We start from the raw sequence: 21,062 nt of genomic DNA on the forward strand, positions 1-21,062 counted from the left end.
TGGTTGATGAGTTACATGAGACAGGAACTGCCCTTCCGCTGGAAAAATGAAAGTGACACTTGATCAGTAGACTGTGTATTACAGAAATTGCAAACCCATTAATGTATATGGCATGCTTTTTTTTGTCAGTCCCTCACCCTGTTTTCTCTCCATTTCTTCCTTCTCCCACCTCCTGAACAAATTGGGCTATTTTTTCGTATTGGTCCAATTAAATCAGGTGATGTGCAGTCTGTATGCAACTAAAAAAGCTTCTGAACATAGCTGCATTTCTGGGGTCCGTCCATCTTCGAGATGTGGGCAAGCGTCGAATGTTATTCAATGGGACCTATTGAGCCCTCGTTCAGCTGGGGTCACGGAATTCCTGCGCTGCTGCAAGTTTAAAAGGGTTGCAGCAGCAGAAATAAATTTCTGTTGTTGAAGTTTGTTCTGCAAACGCAGGATAATGTGAATGAGCAGCCAAAACAGCAATAGGGCATCACACTTGGAGGAGGAGGCCATGGGAATCTTACTGCAGCAGAGCTGTCATTTTTCTTTCCTCTGCAATGGCACATCAGCTGAATGAATCAGGCAGCTGGAGGTCACTAATTCTGTCAGTAGCAGCAACACTGTATTGAGGATCTGGGTTCAGAATCAGAAAAGTTCAAAATGGTGTGAAACTCTACTGGTATTCATATTAATGCAGTGCAGCAACTATTGCTGGCACAAACTTACTATTTACCCATACGTTCTTACAGTATTTGACTGGCTTCCTGAGATTGCCTGTTAGGCTTCCTAATACCTGCCCTTCCCAAGAGCACTATTTTAGTAGGTATTCTACAACCTGCTACTGTACGATTAACTCCTTCCATTTACAGCACCTGCATAATGTATGTTTTGTCTTCTCAACGCTTAGGGTAAGTACCTCGATGGTAAACAAGTTAGTAGTATCCTTCATGTTAGCAATTTTAACTACGCAGTCTATTACTTTTGGTTTTGAAGAAAATTGCACGTCATTCGTGTTTGTTACCTCTAGACTTCACTATTCTAATGCATTCCTGGCCCACCTTCTGTGTTCTACCTCTGTAAACTTGATCCAATCTCTTCTGCTTGTGTCTCAACTCATGCCAAATCCCATTCACCCCTGTGCTCACTGATCTGCACTGGTCCCTGATTCAATATCTCAATTTTAAAATTCTGATCCTTGTTTTTAAAGCCCTTTATGGCACGCGCCTTTTTATTTATGTAATTTCTTCTAGCTCTATAGTCCTTCCAGTTATCTGCGCTGCTCTAATTCTGGCCTCAAAAGCAACCCCAAATTTAATTGTTTCACCAGTAGTGGCTATGCTTTCAGCTGCCTGGGCCCTAAGCTCTGAAATTTATTCCCTAAATCTCTATGCTCTCCTTTAAAACAGTTCTTATTACCTACCTGTATCAACAAGCTTTGATCAAGATTCGGTCATCTATCCTAATGTCTCTTTATGTGGCTCAGTGCAATATTTTGCTTTATACTGGTCCTATGAAGCATCTTGGCGCATTTGTTATGTTAAACATATGCCGAATAAATACAAGCTGTTGTATAACAAGAGGGAAAGTATGAGAATGCACCCCTTCTCCACAAACAAGACTTCCAAATGCAGGACTCTGAAGGGACAGAAGGAGAAGGAGAGTACCAGGCCCAGTAGAGTGCTTGTAGTATACTTATTCTTCCTTTGGCCTTCATTCTGATAGACACCCTAACTGATACTGTAACAAGCATTAAACAGCAGACCCCTATACCAGTATTGTAAATCAATGGATTCTGAGGGCAATTTTTTAACCACCTTTTGTTGTGTTTCTATAGGCATGGTAGAAAAAGCTAAAGCATTTAGAGCTCATGAGCTAGCAATAAGAATGTCATAGGGCTGGTATGCTCAGGATTGTCCAAGCCAGAAACATAGACATAGCAGGACCAGCTGGGTCTGATTATCAGGGAGATTATACAAAACATGACTGGTTATCCTAGAAATCTAGGGACACAGATCAGTTGTTAACCACTTATAACAAAGTGGTGTGTTTATCCACTGAACCAGTGGAGCTTTATTGAGCCAATTTATATACTTCAGATCCAAAGTTCCGTGCGCAACGTTAATCTATATGGCTAATGAAATCGACAAACTCCATCTTACTGCTGCTAAAATGAATTAAGCAGTAAGTTATTAGATTAAAAGAATGTATTCCCTTGCTTGAACCACTTCTTTCCCCCAACAATGAAATGGTATATATAACCTGATCCCCATGCTGATGATTTAATTGTAAAATGGTAGTCACCCAATGGTTTTTTCCATGCATTGGTGTACTGAGACATTTAAACTATTCTATATATAAGTAGTCATTTGGTAGTATAGATTTTGAGAATTGCTAAAAAAAAAGAGACATGTTGAAGCATACCAATAAAAGGGGAAAGCAACAATTTATACTGTAAGTGAAGAGAGCGCTGATTGGTTGGCAAGTGGACTCTGATTGGTAGAGTCGTTGCCATGGAGAATACACCAGTGATGGTATTCTTGCGAAGTGTCCTGATGAGTGCAAGATGAAAAGCTTTGACATGTCTCTTTATTTTAGGCAATACTATTGTATGTGCTGAATTACTTGGAGTACATTGATATATGTGCTACAAATGGTTGTTGTGCTTTTAGGTTTGCAAGGAATCCGTATCTTGTGTCCTGCTCAGGGCCACGATCTAGTGACTGCTGCTGAGTGTATTTTTGTGGACTTCTTAATGAGATATGCCTGTAATGCTCTCCGTGGCTGAATAACCTGTTGACATTCTCTTGACAAAAAAATTTAGAATGGCCATGTTGGAAGGGTACTGGATTACAGCTGGTGCACTGGAAAACACCATCCACAACTGAAATTTTAGATGAGATGAAGGGGCAAAAAAAGGAAAACTATTGCTCTGACAAATTCATGGAAAACTGGTTAAGATAATCAAAGAAAATGCTTCTGCCATACTTCTGACAGAAATAACGTCATTTATAATGTTCTGAAATGTCACAGTTCTCAAACATCAAATAACATTTTATTTTCATCTTTGACAAATGCTAATGATCTTAGTACGAATATAACTGGTAGAAAGCAACATCAAAACGAGGCTTCAAACAGAAGACAAAAGTGGAGCATAAATTACTAAAGAGAGTCACAAAAGAGCAGATAGGCTCATTAAAAACACATTTAATTTTGATAATCAGAATAGGGACATGACAGAAATGCTAAATGAATTCTCATGTCCTATGCAGAAGGATGATGCAATGCTTGAGGTACACAGAAAACTAGAGACTAGATAAAGAGGGAAAGTTAAAGCTTAATTCAAAGTGGGAAAAAATGAAATGAACAAAATAATGGGATTGAAGTCAGATGGCTTCCACCTGAGGATATTAGAGCTGGAAACACCGAGAAGGGAAAATAATAAACCAAATAAGTATATTCAAGTGAGTTTGCCATCGGAAGATTCCTATAACTTATCAGAGTCAAAATAGGGGAGCACACACATCCCCGCCACGATACTTGAGAAAGGTATAACAGACTAGGGTAGGTCAGTATGATTTTGTGAAAGGTAGGTTATGTGATAACTACTGACTGTTGGATAAAGGAAAGTCAATGGATCTCGTATGCATGGATTTTGAGAAGGCATTTGGTAAAATTCTGCATAAGGGATTGCTGGCAAGAATTAAGGCATCTGAAATTAGAATTAGCCTTGTGGCAAAGATGGGAAGTCAGGTGGAAGAAAGCAGATAAAGTTGGGATAAAAGAGACAGATAAATTGGTAAGCAGTGAAATGTGTTTCCCCCCAAGAATTGGTGCTGGGGCTTTTCATTGTATATGAATGACCAAGATTTTGGAATAGTTTATCCAAGTTTTTCAGATGATTTTAATAAAGAAGGGAAGGTATAATGAATTGTAAAGGGAACTGAAAATTGCAGAGAATCTAAATAAACAAATTATAAAGATGGCAGATTTATTTTTATGTAACAAAATGTGAGCGAGGACACTTGAGACACAACAATGGCATATAGGGGTATATGTGGGTGATAAGAACTAAGGAATGTAAAGCAAAAACAGCAAATCTGGAAATCTCAGATCAGGCAGCACCTATGGAGGGAGAAAGAATTAACATTGCAGTTTGATGAATTTTCATTAGGATTGATGAGAAGCCATCAACCTCATGCATTGAGTCTGTTTCTCTCGCTCTACATGTGATGGCTGACCTGCTGAGTATTTCAAGCATTTTCTGCTTTTGTTGTAGGTTTCCAGTACCCTCAGCATTTTGTTTTCATTAAAGGCTCCAGGCACATGAAGCATTAATAACTGGTTCACAAATGCAAAAGAGCAACCAAAAATGTTAATGGTTGCTGGGTTTCATCACTTGGTTTAGAATACAAATGTAAGAAAACCCACCAGTAGATCAACCCATATCTTCAATCCATATCAATATATCACCAGCAATCCTATGAGGCCTAATTGTGTAATAAGTCCTTGTTTGGCACTTTACTGAATGTTTTTTGGAAGTTCAATACAACACATACACTGGTTCCCCTTATTTATCATGCTAGTTAAAACCTTAAAAATCTCTGGCAAATTTATCAGAAACGTTTTTCCTTTAATAAGTCTGTGTTCACACTGGCCATTCACACTATGATTTTCTAAGTGTCCTGATACTATGTCCCTAATAATAAAACCCAGCACTTCCCTTAATACTGATGTCAGACTAACTGGCTTGTAGTTTCCTGTTTTCTTCCTCACTCCTTTTTTGAGTAGTAGGGTTACGTTTGCTACCTTGCGATCCACAGGCAGCATTCAAAAGTGGAGAATTCTGGAAGATCAAATCCAATCAGCATATCTATAGCAATCACTTTTAAAGCCCTGGGATGTGGCCACCAGGTTGCTGATTTTTAGTCTTATACTTTCTCATGTGCTATTTCTTTACTAATACTCATTCCCTTAAGTTCCTCCTTTTCAGTACATCTTTTGTTCCACACTATTTGCAGAGTGTTTTTGTGTTTTCTGCTGTGAAGACAGGTACAAAGCATTTGCATTTAGCATCAGTGTCATTTCCTTAATTTCTCTTGTTTCTGCCTCTAAAGGACTCATCTTTTACTTTTACTAATCTTTTTACATTTTTTTATTCATTTACAGGATGTGGGCTTTGCTGGCTGGGCCAGCATTTATTGCCCATCCCTAGTTGCCGTCGAGAAGGTGGTGGTGAGCTGCCTTCTTGAACCGCTGCAGTCCATGTGGTGTAGATACATCCACAGTGCTGGTAGGAAGGGAGTTCCAGGATTTTGACCCAGCAACAGTGAAGGAATGGCAATATATTTTCAAGTCAAGACTGACTTGGAGGGGAACTTCCAATTGGTGGTATTCCCATCTGTCTGCTGCCCTTGTCCTTCTAAATGGTAGTGGTTGTGGGTTTGGAAGGTGCTGTCTAAGGAGCCTTGGTGAATTCCTGCAGTGCATCTTGTAGCTGGTACACACTGCTGCTACTGTGTGTCGGAGGTGGAGGGAGTGAAAGTTTGTGGATGTGGTGCAATCGAGCAGGCTGCTTTGTCCTGGATGGTGTCAAGCTACTTGAGAGTTGTGGGAGCTGCACTCATCCAGGCAAGTGGGGAGCATTCCATCACATCCCTGACTTAGACCATAAGACCTAGGAGCAGAAATTGGGTCATTCGGCCCATCGAGTCTGCTCCGCCATTCAATCATGGCTAAGTTTCTCAACCCCAATTTCCCACCTTCTCCCCATAACCTTTGAGCCCCTTACCAGTCAAGAACCTATCTATCTCGGTCTTAAATACACTCAATGACCTGGCCTCCACAGCCTTCTGTGGCAATGAATTCCATAGATTCACAACTCTCTGGCTAAAGAAGTTTATCCACCTTCAGACCTTTCAGTTTTCCTAGCACCTTCTTCTTCGTAATGGCCACCATTCTCACCTCTGCCCCCGACTCTCTTGAGGATGTCACTCGTGTCTTCCACCGTGAAGGCTGATGCAAAGTACCTTTTCAGTTCTTCCGCCATTTCTTTGTTCCCCACTACCAATTCTCCAGCGTCATTTTCCAATGGCCCAATGTCCACTTTTGCCTCTCTCTTACCCTTTATATATCTAAAAAAACTCTTGCAATCTTCTTTTGTTTTACTGGCTAGTTTACCCTCATATTTAATCTTCTCCATCCTTATTTCTTTTTTAGTTGTCCTCTGTTGGTCTTTGTAGGCTTCCCAATCCCCAGGTTTCCCACTCCTCTTCGCCACGTTGTATGCTTTCTCTTTAGTTTTTATGCTGTCCCTGACTTCCCTTATCAGCCATGGTTGCCTCGTCCTCCCTTTAGTATGCTTCTTCTTTCTAGGGATGAATTTTTGCCGTGTCTCCCAAATTACTCCCAGAAACTCCTGCCATTGCTGTTCCACTGTCTTTCCTGCTAGGCTCATCTCCCAGTCAATTCTGGCCAGCTCTTCCCTCATGCCTCTGTAGTTGCCTTTATTCAACTATAATACAGTTATAAAAATAAAAACAAAAAAACTGCGGATGCTGGAAATCCAAAACAAAAACAAAAACAGAATTACCTGGAAAAACTCAGCAGGTCTGGCAGCATCGGCGGAGAAGAAAAGAGTTGACGTTTCGAGTCCTCATGACCCTTCGACAGAACTTGAGTTCGAGTCCAAGAAAGAGTTGAAATATAAGCTGGTTTAAGGTGTGTGTGTGGGGGGCGGAGAGAGAGAGGAGTGGGGGTGTGGTTGTAGGGACAAACAAGCAGTGATAGAAGCAGATCATCAAAAGATGTCAACAACAATAGTACAAAAGAACACATAGGTGTTAAAGTTAAAGTTGGTGATATTATCTAAACGAATGTGCTAATTAAGAATGGATGGTAGGGCACTCAACGTATAGCTCTAGTGGGGGTGGGGAGAGCATAAAAGATGTAAAAAAAAATGGAAATAGGTGGGAAAAGGAAAATCTATATAATTTATTGGAAAAAAAAAGGAAGGGGGAAACAGAAAGGGGGTGGGGATGGGGGAGGGAGCTCACGACCTAAAGTTGTTGAATTCAATAGCCATCCGGACTGAATATTGAATTCAACAACTTTAGGTCGTGAGCTCCCTCCCCCATCCCCAACCCCTTTCTGTTTTGCCCTTCCTTTTTTTTTTCCAATAAATTATATAGATTTTCCTTTTCCCACCTATTTCCATTTTTTTTTTACATCTTTTATGCTCTCCCCACCCCCACTAGAGCTATAACTTGAGTGCCCTACCATCCATTCTTAATTAGCACATTCGTTTAGATAATATCACCAACTTTAACTTTAACACCTATGTGTTCTATTGTACTATTGTCGTTGACATCTTTTGATGATCTGCTTCTATCACTGCTTGTTTGTCCCTACAACCACACCCCCACTCCACCTCTCTCTCTCTCTCTCTCTCTCCGCCCCCCCACACACACACCTTAAACCAGCTTATATTTCAACTCTTTCTTGGACTCGAACTCAAGTTCTGTCGAAGGGTCATGAGGACTCGAAACGTCAATTCTTTTCTTCTCCGCCGATGCTGCCAGACCTGCTGAGTTTTTCCAGGTAATTCTGTTTTTGTTATAATACAGTTACATCTGATTCCAGCTTTTTCCTCTCAAATTGCAGAGTAAATTCTATCATATTATGGTCACTTCCTCCTAAGGGTTCCTTCATCTTAAGCTCCCTTATCAAATCTGCCTCATTACACATCACTAAATCTAGAATTGCCTGTTCCAGCACAAGCTGCTCCAAAAAGCCATCTCATAGACATTCCACAAATTCCTTTTCTTGGGATCTACTATCAACCTGATTTTCCCAGTCTACCTGAGTATTGAAATCCCCCATGATCACTGTAACCTTGCCTTTCTTACACACCTTTTCTATCTCCTGGTGTATCTTGTGCCCCACATCCTGACTACTGTTCAGAGGCCTGTACATAACTCCCATTATGGTTTTTTTTACCTTTGCTGATGGTCGAGAGGAGACTGATGGGGTGGTAATTGGCCAGATTGGATTTCTTCTGCTTTTTATGTACAGAACATAACTGGGCAAATTTTCCACATAGCCAGGTAGATGCCAGTGTTGTAGCTGTACTGGAACAGCTTCACTAGGGGCATGGCAAGTTCTGGAGCACAAGTCTTCAGTACCATTGCTGGAATATTGTCAAGGCCTATAACCTTTGCACTATCCAGTGCCTTCAGCCAGTTCTTGGTATCACGTGGAGTGAATCAAATTGGCTGAAGACTGGCATCTGTGATGCTGGGGACCTCCGAAGATGGCCGAGATGGATCATCCACTGAGGATGGGGATATTTGTGGAGCCTTCTCCTCCAGTGAGTTGTTTAATTGCCCACCACCATTCACGACTGGATGTGGCAGGACTGCAGAGCTTAGATGTGATTCGTTGGGATCGTTTAGCAATGTCTATCACTTGCTGCTTATGTTGTTAGGCATGCAACCAGTCCTGTGTTCTAGCTCCAGCAGGTTGACACCTCATTGTTAGGTATGCCTGGTGCTGTTCCTGGCTTGGCTTCCTGTACTCTTCATTGAACCAGGGTTGATCCCTGGCTTGATGGTAATGGTAGAGTGGGGGATATGCTGGGACATGAGGTTACAGATTGTGTTCGAGTACAAATCTGCTGCTCCTGATGTTCCACTGAACCTCATGGATGCCCAGTCTTCAGTTGCTAGATCTGTTTGAAATCTATCACATTTAACACGGTGCCACACAACATAATGGAGGGTACTCTCAATGTGAAGGTGGTACTTTGTCTCCACAAGGACTGTGCAGTGGTCACTCCTACTGATATTGTCTTGCTCAGATGCATCTACAGCAGGCAGGTTGGTGAGGATGAGATCAAGTATGCTTTTCCCTCTTGTTGGTTCCCTCACCACCTGCCACAGACCCCGTCCAACACTATGTCCTTTGGGACTTGGCCAGCTCGGTCAATAGTGGTGCTACCAAGCCACTCTTGGTGGCGGACTTGAAGTCCCCCACCCAGACTACATTCTGCGTCTTTGCTACCCTCAGTGCTTCCTCCAGGTGTTGTTTAACATGCTGTCCCATCAGCTGAGGGAGGACAGTACATGGTAATCAGCAGGAGGTTTCCTTGCCCATGTTTGACCTGATGCCTTGAGACCTTATGGGGACTGGAATCGATGTTAAGGACTACCAGGGCAACTCCCTCCTGACTGTTTACCACAATGCCGCCATCTCTGCCGGTGGGACAGGACGTATCCAGGGATGGTGACGGTGATGTCTGGGACATCTGTAAGATATGATTCCGTGAGGATGACTATGTTAGGCTGTTGCTTGACTATTGTGTGAAACAGCTCTCCCAACTTTGGCACTAGCCCCCAGATGTTAGTAAGGAGGACTTTCCTGGGTAGACAGGGCTGGGTTTGCCGTTGTCATTTCCGGTGCTTAGATCGATGACGGGTTGTCCGTCCAGTTTCATTCCTTTTTTGAGACTTTCAGCAATCTACCTTGGCCAACTCACCCCTTATATCTATGTAGTTTGCTTTGCTCAGGTTTAAGAACATAGTTTTGCACTTAACTAAATCACTCTCAAAATCAATATAAAATTCTATAATATTATGAATGTTCTTCCCCAGAGGCTTCTTAACTACATGGTTATTAATTAACTGATTCAAATTGCACAAAAGTAGATCTAAAATAGCCTATTCCATAGTTGGTTCCTTGATATATCAATCCAGAAAACTATCCTGAATGCATTCCATGAACTTGTCTCCACACCATCACAGAAAATTTGGCTTGATGAGTCCACATGAAGATTAAAGATCCCCATGATTACTGTATTACTCTTGTTCTATGCACCTCTAATTTACTAATTTATACTGATGAACATACTACAACTATTTTTAAGGGTCTATGAAGTACCCCCACCAGTGTTTTGTGATCCTTGTCATTGCTAAGCTCTACTGATTCTATATCTTGATCTTCTGAGCTGACATCCTTTATCTCTACTGTCTTTATCCCATTCATTATCAGGGCTAACTTCTTCGTCCTTTCCATTTTGCCTGTTTCTTCGAAAAATAAAGTACCAGTATTCTGGAATATTTAGTTCCCCAATCTTGGTCACTCTGCTGTTATGGCACAGCCGATGGTAAATGCTGAGTTGTTCAAATCCCAGAGGGAAACTTGAAACAACTACCAGAACTTGTTTTGCAGTTTGAATAAATTTCAAGATGTGCACCTTGAATTCAATAGTAATAAGACCACCAAGTCTTATAGGTTTTTACAAAACGAGATTAAACATTTATTAATAGAAGAAATGATTTTAAATACATATATAGATCTACAAATTACTACGATGATAACTTCAAATCCCCTAATTAAGCTAACCCCCAGTTACACTTTTGTTTAGGCAACAGTAAGACGCATAGATTTTAAAAGACCCAGGCAAGGTGACACACAATGAATAACCTGAACCAGTCAAATTCAACATGAGTTTTCTTAACTTCAGTTCTTTGAAGACAGCAGCTTGAGGTGTAGATGCTGAAGGCCTTTCACACTTGTTAGATCTTAAAAATACTTTCCCTGATACACAACCTTCGCTCCTTTATACATATTTTCCCCTTTGAATGCAAATTCCCATTGTTTCACTATTTCTTTTACCTTTCTGATAATAAAAATCTCTTATAGTATTAAGTTTTACCAGTAATCTTTGGGAAAAATAAACACAATCTTTCTAAACTTCACCTGCCTAGGTGACACATTTCACTCCCTCTTTGAAAACAGCCGAGTCTGGCTTATTTAAAAATGCAAATATTCCCTTGACACCTATGTTTACCTACTTAACATTTCAAACCTAGCTCATCTTCTACCACATCAAAGCCTTCAGACCATTTGCCTTTAATCCAATTAAGTCTCTCTCTCTCTCTCTCACACACATAGACAGATACCACTATTTTACAATAAATTCCAATAACGTTATGAGAATTATTATATCTCCCTGACACTGCAACCATGTCTCTGTAATGGCAATTAGATCAAACCAATTTATTTCTATCTGTGCTATTATTTCACCTGTTTTGTTGTGAATGCTTTGCGCATTTACAGTGCCTTTTTCTTTAACATTTTTCTCGGATGTCACCTTAGTCACTAACGCCCTATTACCTTTGTTATCTTCTTGGCCCTCTGCTTATTTTTACCTAAATTGTTAATCTGCACTACAGCCTTGACTTTTCTCTGACTGCTTCTGAATTTACTCTTCCCTGAATCCTGATGTCTCTTATCACTCCTGAGACATGCCATGAATGGAATTAACATTACACCAACAGTAACCTCAGCTGAGTCAGTGATAGGGCACTACAATTGGTTGAAAATCCTGGGGAAGTGAGGGGAAAACAAAACAGCCATAATTCCCACTAATGATTGCCTCATCAAAGCATATGTGTAGGACCATCAGGTCAATACAGGATGAGGACTGTGATGCTTTCCACAACCTAACAGCCTGCTGACACTCACTATTTAGGCTTCCACATTAATAATAACCAATTTTATAAGGTATCAGACAACTGTAGGTATCCATGGAATCTGTATCCCAGCAAGAGTCAGCATTTTTGAACAAGAGGAAAAAAATGGAATGGGACCATCAGCAGATTTAATGAAAGTCTTCATATCTTCAAAATCTTGGTTCAATCAATATTTCTCCTCTGGCCTACCCTCACCACCTGTTCATGAATGATTTATGGGGGATGGCTCAGATATCAGTTTGTTGACTATTTTTTCTTCTTCTTTGGAGGTGGGGTTACCCTCAATAGCTGGGGTTATTGGCAACGTTACTCTTGGGTTCAGGAGTTTCAGAACAGACACCCTCTGAATAGCATAGTTAAGGTTAGCAGAATGAATTATGGGTAAGAATGAATCTAAATTTTCTACAGCATCCTATCACTACCTCAAACTTTCCATAACTAATTACTTTGAGGTAGCATTTTTGCTATTTGGCAGAAACAACAGTCACTTTTGCACACAGCAAGTCCCATAAACATCAAATGAGGTGGCCTTTAAATCTATTTTTACTGGTGCTAGTTGAGGTAGAATGTTGGCCAGGACAGCTGAAGTTCTGAGGTAAATATGATGGAAACTTTTACATCCATTTGAACCACTGGAAAACACAAACATGGTTTTCATTTCACTGAACCATTCAAAAGACAGCACCTCCAGCAATGCAGTACTCTTAGTGAGATATAGAGAAGTCACCCTAGGTTGTTTTGGAGTGATGCTTGAAACCACAACTTTCTGAATGAGTGTTACCAACTAAAACAAGATGAAGCCTGTGACAATTTTACACCTAGGATAATGTAGAGTCTGGCGTGCTTCTTAAGCTGTGCCAGAAGTTCATGGATTTTTTTCATCTCAGATGCTCAGCCTCCTAAAGTCAGTGCAACTAAAAATTGTGAGAGATGTAAAAGGAGCTGCTGATTCACTATCAACCATGATAGCACAAAGTCAAATTTAGCCCTCTTAACATTTCCTCAAAACTGAAATTCCTGATATGTGGTGGAATCATCTTCATTATTACTCTATGTATCTTCTCAAGGGCAATAATATTCTGTGTGACCAGCACTGCACAATATAACCCTGACCAGTAACCTGACCTTTGCAGCAACAATACAACCTTTTAGATGTTTTACTCTATTGTTTTAATACCAATATGCAATGTTCTGTGAAGGATACAGTGCTGCTGCCCAGAGGCGGGAGGCTGATAACTGATGGTGCTTGTGTTAGGCGGAAGAAGCCAGCTGATCCTGATGGGTGAAAGTACAAACGAGCCTTTGGAGTGAAAACCTGTCCAACCTTCATTGGCATGAACAGTGCTGGAAAACAGATTTCATCTACCAGGGACAGAGAAAGACATGAATAAATGAACATATGCATTTTTTTTGGCAATTTTCTCTCCTTTTCTGAAATCATCCTGTTGGGATACTGTTTTAGTGGCAGCAGTTGCCTCTTGGTCATTTGTGAACCAGCATGAGTTGACAACAAGCTATGAGTTTAAAAGGGAAAATTTTCTTCCCATCGGGGGGTTGGGTGGCAGCGGGCGCGCAGCTGATTGCCGCCTGCAATTGGCTGCATGCCGCCATTTTATGTGGGTGGGCCAATTAAGGCCCACCCAGCATGATGCACACCCGGAAGTGCTGAGCGCTCCCTGTGTGGGCGGGGGGAGTAGGCTGAGTCGAGGCCTGCACTCTTTCACGCATGCATGTGAAAGAGCGCAGATTAGCTTGATTTTTAAAGATTTTAATAAAGAAAAAAAAAATTTAAGACATGGCCCCTCATGTGACAGTGTCACATGAGCTGGGACATGTCAATGAACTTTAATAAAAACCTTCATTCAATTTATAAACACTTCATGAAACCTCATCCCGCCTGTGGATGAGGTTTCATGATAAATGCAAAGGCTGCCTGGGCGCTTCGCCTGCCCACCAACCTTAAGGTTGGATGGGCAGTTCAGTTATTCACTTTAATTAGTTTTTAAATGGCCTTAATAGGCCTTTGATAGTTTGGCAGCGGGTGCGCAAAACTGAGGATCAGAATGATGCACAATGACATCGGGACACATGGCCAACATCACCGCGTGTCATTTTACATGTCGGCGAGTGAGGACTGCCCCCTCACGCCGACCCGAAGATTCTGGCCATAGGAATCATCACAATCTATACAGTTCCGATCATCGGCTAATGCCTATACACATACACTTTTGATTTGGGATCAATGGCTGGTGAATGGGACAGACCCAATATCAAATTTGGGAACTTCATGTTTGTATGACTCAGGCTTATCTTTTAATTATTAAGGGGCATCTTTGGTTGTCATCATGACGACATTTCATTTGTATCATTGTGTGATTGCAAGCCAACAAATATGGTTTGCAGTATAATTTATTGTATTTTTCATCTCCTTAAAGCTGCTTGTGTCTGCTGAGGATGGCCCCTACACACACATCATTACTGTTCTACAGCTGGGACCCTGGGAAATATGTGAGTAAAGGTGACTTTTCTTCCTCTAGGGACTGTGTCTGGCTTCCATCTGACCATAATAATAGTTGTGAATGGAAAGCTTAGCAAGTGGGAAATTATATGAGTGAGCCTGTGACCAGCTCTTCAATGCTGCATGTGCCTCCTTCATGATGAGGGATCTCCTGTAAACATTAAGTTGTTTAAATAATTTCCTCTCAACCACCTTCCCTCTTCTGGTCCCCTGAATTCCATCAGGAAAATGCCCCTACCTTGGAGGAGCAAGTTTCTCCTGCACAGGTGAAGCTCACTCAGGTTGTTCAGTCTTGTTTTTGCAAAGACCAACTTCACAAGTAGTCACTTGCTCAAGGGTTACTTGTATAGAATTATTATAAACCAACTCAATTCTATTAATTTCTTAAACACGATATTTTGCTCCCTCTTTTTTGTGCCTCCTCTAAAACCCCACCTACAGCATCATCTGAGAGACTGCGAATTAAGTACAGGGACATACATATTACAAGGCTGTGGAAGCTGCAAGTAATGAGGGGTGACTGTGTGGCTTTAGGGAAGTGTCAGTATGAATTTTTGTCAAGCTTGGCATTTTTGATACCTACGCGTCAACCTGGAAAACTAGCAAAAGCCAACAACTTAAAAAATTACCAAAACACAACAGATAACGCAAACAGCCCTGAATATTAGAAATGGGAGCTTGAAATTGTGTCAACCAGGGTGTTGGGGATAGGGATAATAATTCTAGAGTGGTTCTGATAGGCGAGCAGAACCCAATTTGATGGGTTTATTGACATATGGTGCTCCTGAAATTGGTGGAAACCTTTTTACACTGTCCTCATTGCATTACATCGCACGGCTAGTTTGGAAGTGTGTCGAGAAGTCTTTCTGGGAAAGCCACCTGAAGCACCCTGGTAAGACCAGCAGGATGTGTGTCTGCGAAGAGCAGGCTTGGGACCTGTTCTAGGCTTGGGCCCTTCCCCAGACCGAGGGAAGATCCCAACTATTAATAGTGCAACAATAATCCACAACAAGAGAAACTGATCACTCTAACAGTGATCTTACCCCTGAGGGGAGAAAGTAGTGTAGCAGTAATGACACTGGCTTAGTAATCCAGAGATCCAGGCTAATGGTCTGAGAACGTGGATTTATATCCCACCATGGCAGCTGGTGGAATTTGAATTCAGTTAATTAAAAAAATGGAATTGAAAATTAGACTCAGTCATGGTGGCCGTGAAACTATTATTGATTGTCATACGAATCCACCTGGTTCGCTAATGTCCTTTGGGGAAGGAAGTCTGGCAAACCTACTTGCTCTGGTCTACGTACAACTCCAGACCAACAGCACTGTGGTTTACTCTCAACTGCCCACTGAGATGGCCTAGTTCATAGGCAATTAGGGATAGGCAACAAATGCTGGCCATGTCAGTGACACCCACATCCCAAAGAATAAAAAGAAATTTGCCCAAATTCAGGTAAAAAATATATCGCACCTATTTTAATTTTTCGAAGAAGTGACCAGGTGTGTAGATGAGGGCAATGCATTTGACGTAGTCTACTTGGACTTCAGCAAGACTTTTGATAAGGTCCCGCATGGGAGACTGAGACCATGGGATCCAAGGCAATTTGGCAAACTGGATCCAGAATTGGCTGAGTGGCAAGAAGCAGAGGGTGATGTTCGAGGGGTGTTTCTGTGACTGGGTGCCCGTGTCCAGTGGAGTTCCACAGGGATCAGTGTTGGGTCCCTTGCTGTTTGTGGTATATATAAATGATTTAGACTTGAATGTAGGAGGGTTGGTCAATAAGTTCGCGGATGACACGAAAATTGCTGGGGTGGCAAATAATGAGGAGATCAGCTTTAGATTACAGGAGGATATAGACGGGCTGGTCAGATGGGCTGATCAGTGGCAAATGGAATTTAATCCAGATAAGTGTGAGGTGATGCACTTGGGCAGGACAAACAAAGCACAGGAATACATGATGAATGGTAGGACCCTGGGAAGTATCGAGGATCAGAAGGACCATGGTGTACATGTCCACCAGTCCATTAAGGTAGGACAAGTAGATAAGGTGGTTAAGAAGGCATATGAGATACTTGCCTTTATTAGCCGAGGCATAGACTATAAGAGCAGGGAGGTTATGCTGGAACTGTATAAAACGCTGGTTAGGCCACAGCTAGAGTATTACGTGCGGTTCTGGAATCTGCATTATAGGAAGGATGTGATTGCACTAGAGAGAGTGCAGAGGAGATTTACCAGGATGTTGCTTGGGCTGGAGAGTTTTAGTTATGAGGAGAGATTGGATAGACTGGGGTTATTTTCCCTGAAGGAGAGGAGATTAATTGGGGACATGATTGAGGTGTATAAAGTTATGAGGGGCATAGATAGGGTAGACAGAAAGGAACTTTTCCCCTTGGGGGAGGGATCAATAGCCAGCGGGCATAGATTTAAGGTGAGGGGCAGGAAATTTAGAGGGGATGTGAGGAAGAATTTTATCACGCAGAGGGTGGTGGGAATCTGGAACTCACTGTCTGAAAAGGTGCTGGAGGTAGAAACATTGAAGAGGTATTTGGATGCCCACTTGCGATGCCATGGCATTCAAGGCTATGGGCCTAGTGCCGGAAAATGGGATTAGAATAGATACTTGTTTGACCGGCGCAGACTTGATGGGCTGAAGGGCCTTTTTCTGTGCTGTAGACCTCTATGACTTTATTTTCAGTCCCATCCAGGTGCAACTCTGACTTTAAGCTGACTCAGCTGTGGATACCTTACCCTTTTAGGTAAATCACTTTATTTCCGGATTAGGGACAGAGTCAGCAAGGGAGTTCCTCTTCCTCCACATTTGACCTCGGTTTCTATCTCCTGCTTCTGTAGTGGGGGATTTAATGTCATTGTATTTTGGGGAGGAACTCCTGATCTCTCAAGAATTTCCACTCACATAAGGTAGCAGCTAATCCTTTAAGAGGTGGATGTGGTGCTAAGAAGGAGGGAGGTAAAATTGATGTTGAGGGACAGAGACAAGAGTAGTGCTGAGGAAGAGAGTCAGTAGTCGCATTGATTTTCTTCCACAAATGCAGACATTTCCTGAAAACATTGAACATCCCTGTGAAAGATGGATATTTGGCATGAAAGTTAACAACAAGATTTGGAGTGAGGGCTCCAGCTGCGACTAAGCTTTCTAATGTTGAAATTGCTAAGCCATGTGTGTTTGAAACGGACCTTTTCTTTATTCATTTATGGGATGTGGGCATCGCCGGCTGGGCCAGCATTAATTGCCCATCCCTAATTGCCATTGAGAAGGTGGTGGTGAGCTGCCTTCTTGAACCGCTGCAGTCCATGTGGTGTAGGTACACCCAGAGTGCTGTTATGGAGGGAGTTCCAGGATTTTGACCCAGCGACAGTGAAGGGACGGCAATAAACTTCCAAGTCAAGGTGGTGAGTGCCTTGGAGGGGAACTTCCAGGCGGCGGTGTTTCCATATATCTACTGCCCTTGTCCTTTAAGATGGTTGTGGTCGCAGGTTTGGAAGGTACTGTCTAAGGAGCATTGGTGAGTTCCTGCAGTGCATCTTGTAGATGGTATACACTGTTGGCACTATGCATCGGTGGGGGAGGGAGTGACTGTTTGTGAATGGGGTGCCTATCAAGTGGACTGCTTTGTCCTGGATGATGTCAAGATTCTTGAATGTTGTTGGAGCTGCACTCATCCAGGCAACTGGAGAGTATTCTATCACACTCCTGACTTGTGCCTTGTAGATGGTGGATAGATTTTGGGGAGTCAGGAGGTGAGTTACTCGCCACCGGATTCCTAGCCTCTGGCCTGCTCTTGTAGCCACATTATTTATAAGGCTAGCCCAGTTCAGTTTCTGGTTAATGGTAACCCCCAGGTTGTTGATAGTGTGGGATTCAGCATTGATAATGCCATTGAATGTCAAAGGGTGATGGTTAGATTCTCTCTTGTTGGCGATGGTCATTGCCTGTGTGGCGCGCATTTTACTGGCCACTTGTCAGCCCAAGCCTAGATATCGTCCAGGTCTTGCTGCATTTGGACATGGACTGCTTCAGTATCTGAGGAGTCGCAAATGGCGCTGAGCACTGTACAATCATCAGCAAACAATTCCACCTTATGATGGAAGGAAGGTCATTGAAGAAGCAGCTGAAGATGGTTGGGCCTAGGACACTACCCTGAGGAGCTCCTGCAGTGATGTCCTGGAGCTGAGATGATTGACATCAAACAACCGCAGCCATCTTCCTTTGTGCTAGGTTTGTCTCCAACCAGTGGAGAGTTTTTCCCCCAATTCCCATTGACTCCAGTTTTGCTAGGGCTCCTTGATGCCACACTCAGTCAACTCTGCCTTGATGTCAAGGGCAGTCACTTTCACCTCACCTCTGGAGTTCAGCTCTTTTGTACATGCTTGAGCCAAAGCGAGAATGAGCTCAGGAGCTGATTGGCCCTGGCAGAACCCAAAGAGGGCATCAGTGAACAGGTTATTGCTAAGCAAGTATAGCTTGATAGCACTTTACTGATGATCGAGAGTAGACTGATGGGGCGGTAACTGGCCGTGTTGGATTTGTCCTGCTTTTTGTCAATGAGACATACCTGGGCAATTTTCCACATTGCCAGGTAGATGCCAGTATTGTAGCTGTATTGGAACAGTTTAGCTAGGGCGTGGTAAGTTCTGGAGCATAAGTCTTCAGTACTATTACCGGAATATTGTCAGGTCTCTTAGCCTTTCTAGTATCCAGTGCCTTCAGCTGTTTCTTACTATCATGTGGAGTGAATATAATTGGCTGAAGACTGGCATCTGTGATGTAGGGGACCGCTGGAGGAGGCCATGATGGATCATCCACTCGACACTTCTGGCTGAAGATTGTAGCAAATACTTCAGCCTTATCTTTTGCACTTGTGCTGGGCTCCCCATCATTGAGGATGGGGATAGTCGTGGAGCCTCCTCCTCCAGTGATTTGTTTAAGCGTCTACCACCATTTACGGCTGGATGTGGCAGGACTGCAGAGCTTAGATCTAATCTGTTGGTTGTGGGATTGCTTAGCTCTGTCTATCACTTGCTGCTTATGCGGTTTGGCATGTGGGTAGTCCTCTGTTATAGCTTCACCAGCTTGACACCTCACTTTTAGGTATGCCTGATGCTGCACCTGGTATGCCCTCCTGCAATCTTCATTGAACCAGGATTGATCCCTTTGACTGGGCGTAATGGAAGAGTGGGGGATATGCCAGGCCATGAGTTTACAGATTGTGGTTGAGTACAATTCTGCTGCTGCTGCTAATGGCCCACAGCGCCTCATGGATACCCAGTCTTGAGTTGCTAGATCTGTTCAAAATCTATCCCATTTAGCATGGTGGTAGTGCCACACAACAAGCTGGAGGGTATCAATGTGAAGGCAAGATTTTGCTGGACTGTGCGGTGGTCACTCCCGTTATTATCATGGACAGATGCATCTGCAGCAGGCAGATTGGTGAGGGTGAGATCAGGTATATTTTTCCCTCTTGTTGATTCCCTCATCACCTGCTGCAGACCTATTCTAGCAGCTATGTCCTTTAGGAATCGGTCAGCTCGATCTGTCGTGGTGCTACCGAGCCACTTGAAGTCCCCCACCCAGAGTACATTCTGTGGCATTGTCACCCTCAGTGCTTCCTCCAAGTGGTTTTCAAGATAGAGAAGTACTGATTCATCAACTGAGGTGGTGGTGGTGGTGGGGTTGGGGGGGTGGGGTGGGGGGTTTGTCAGTGGGTATGTCGTAATCAGCAGGAGATTTCCTTGCCAATGTTGGACCTGATGCCATGAGACTTCATGCGGTCTGCAGCTTATGTTGAGGCCTCCCAGGGCAATTCCCTCCCAACTGTATACCACTGCCCCACCACCTCTGCCGGGTCTATTCTGCCAGTGGGACAGGACAAATGTAGGGATGTTGATGGTGGTGTCTGGGAAGGTATATAAAGTACGATTCCATGACTATGGCTATGTTTGACTAGTCCAGAGACAGCTCTCCCAACTTTGGCACAAGCACCCAAATGTTAGTATGGAGGACTTTGCAGGGAGGACAAGGCTGCATTTGCCATTGTTATTTCCGGTGCCTAGGTCGATGCCAGGTGGTCAGTCCAGTTTCATTCCTTTTAGGCTTTAAAGCGGTTTGATACAATTGATTGGCTTGCTAGGCCATTTCAGAGGGCATTTGATAGTCAACCATGTTGCTGTGGGTCTGGAGTCGCACATAGGCCAGACTAGAAGAGGATGGCAGGTTTCCTTCCCTAAGGGACATTAGTGAACCAGATGGGTTTGACCGACATTCCAGATTTTTATTGAATTCAAATTTCACCACCTGCCTTGGTGGCATTCGAACCCGGGTCCCCGACAAGTTACCCTGGGTCTCTAGATTACTAGTCTGGTGACAATACCACTATGCCACCCTTTCCCCGTGTACCCCAGCGCCCATGTACCCCAGTAGGAATCACTGCCTTTGGGCAAGATGGGGAGAAACTTGGCAGTAAAACAGCAAACAAAAACTTGACTGTATTTCAGTTTGTGTGAAGTGTTTTAGCCAGACCACAAACCTTTGCTTCTGTTACCATTTTTCTTGCTGTCTGAATGCAGGTGAAGTCTCTTCTGGACTGAAAGCTGCTTCTCAAGATTCCGACGAGTCTCAGACTGAAGATTTTCAATTGCACTCTGTTTGCTTCTCCACATGTTCTCCTCCAGCACTTTCATTCTCTCCCAAACCTGAAAGAGAACACCAAACTCCTGTAGTGCCGTGGGTTCTCCCTTGTCATTCCACTGTGGAAACGTGAGTCTGAATCCAGTCCAGAATGATGGGGTGTAGTTCCCTGCTATCTGCTGCCCGCAAGAGTCCTAGTCATGTGAATTTGTACAACTTCAAACCATAAATAGTGGGAATATGCCTTATCCAACTTTGATTTGACAATCTCATTCAGAGGGATCACAAATATGGGAAATGTAAAAATGTTACAGGAAATTGGGTCAGGAACTTTAAAGTAAAATTTAATAGAAAAGGTTTCTGGCTTTATTTATTTCTCTG

At 42.8% G+C, this 21,062-nt stretch overlaps 1 protein-coding gene across 12 annotated transcripts in view; it reads right to left on the bottom strand.

Annotated features, from left to right (window-relative positions):
• Positions 1–445: 445 nt before the first annotated feature.
• LOC121283204 overlaps positions 446–21,062 on the bottom strand; it is a 106,361-nt gene continuing 85,744 nt past the window's right edge. For 8 of the 12 annotated variants that reach the window (XM_041197469.1, XM_041197467.1, XM_041197465.1 and 5 more), the window contains 3 exons: positions 20,581–20,746; positions 12,721–12,878; positions 10,948–11,859 (listed from right to left, as the gene is read on the bottom strand). In XM_041197469.1, coding sequence (XP_041053403.1) covers positions 11,719–11,859; positions 12,721–12,878; positions 20,581–20,746 — 465 coding nt within the window. In that variant the 3' untranslated portion in view covers positions 10,948–11,718. Of the gene's footprint in view, positions 619–10,947; positions 11,860–12,720; positions 12,879–20,580; positions 20,747–21,062 lie in introns of those variants that run through there. The other 4 variants (XM_041197464.1, XM_041197474.1, XM_041197473.1 and 1 more) reach the window with 4 other exon arrangements.

This window comes from Carcharodon carcharias, chromosome 10, assembly GCF_017639515.1.
Source record: "Carcharodon carcharias isolate sCarCar2 chromosome 10, sCarCar2.pri, whole genome shotgun sequence".
NCBI lineage: Eukaryota > Metazoa > Chordata > Chondrichthyes > Lamniformes > Lamnidae > Carcharodon > Carcharodon carcharias.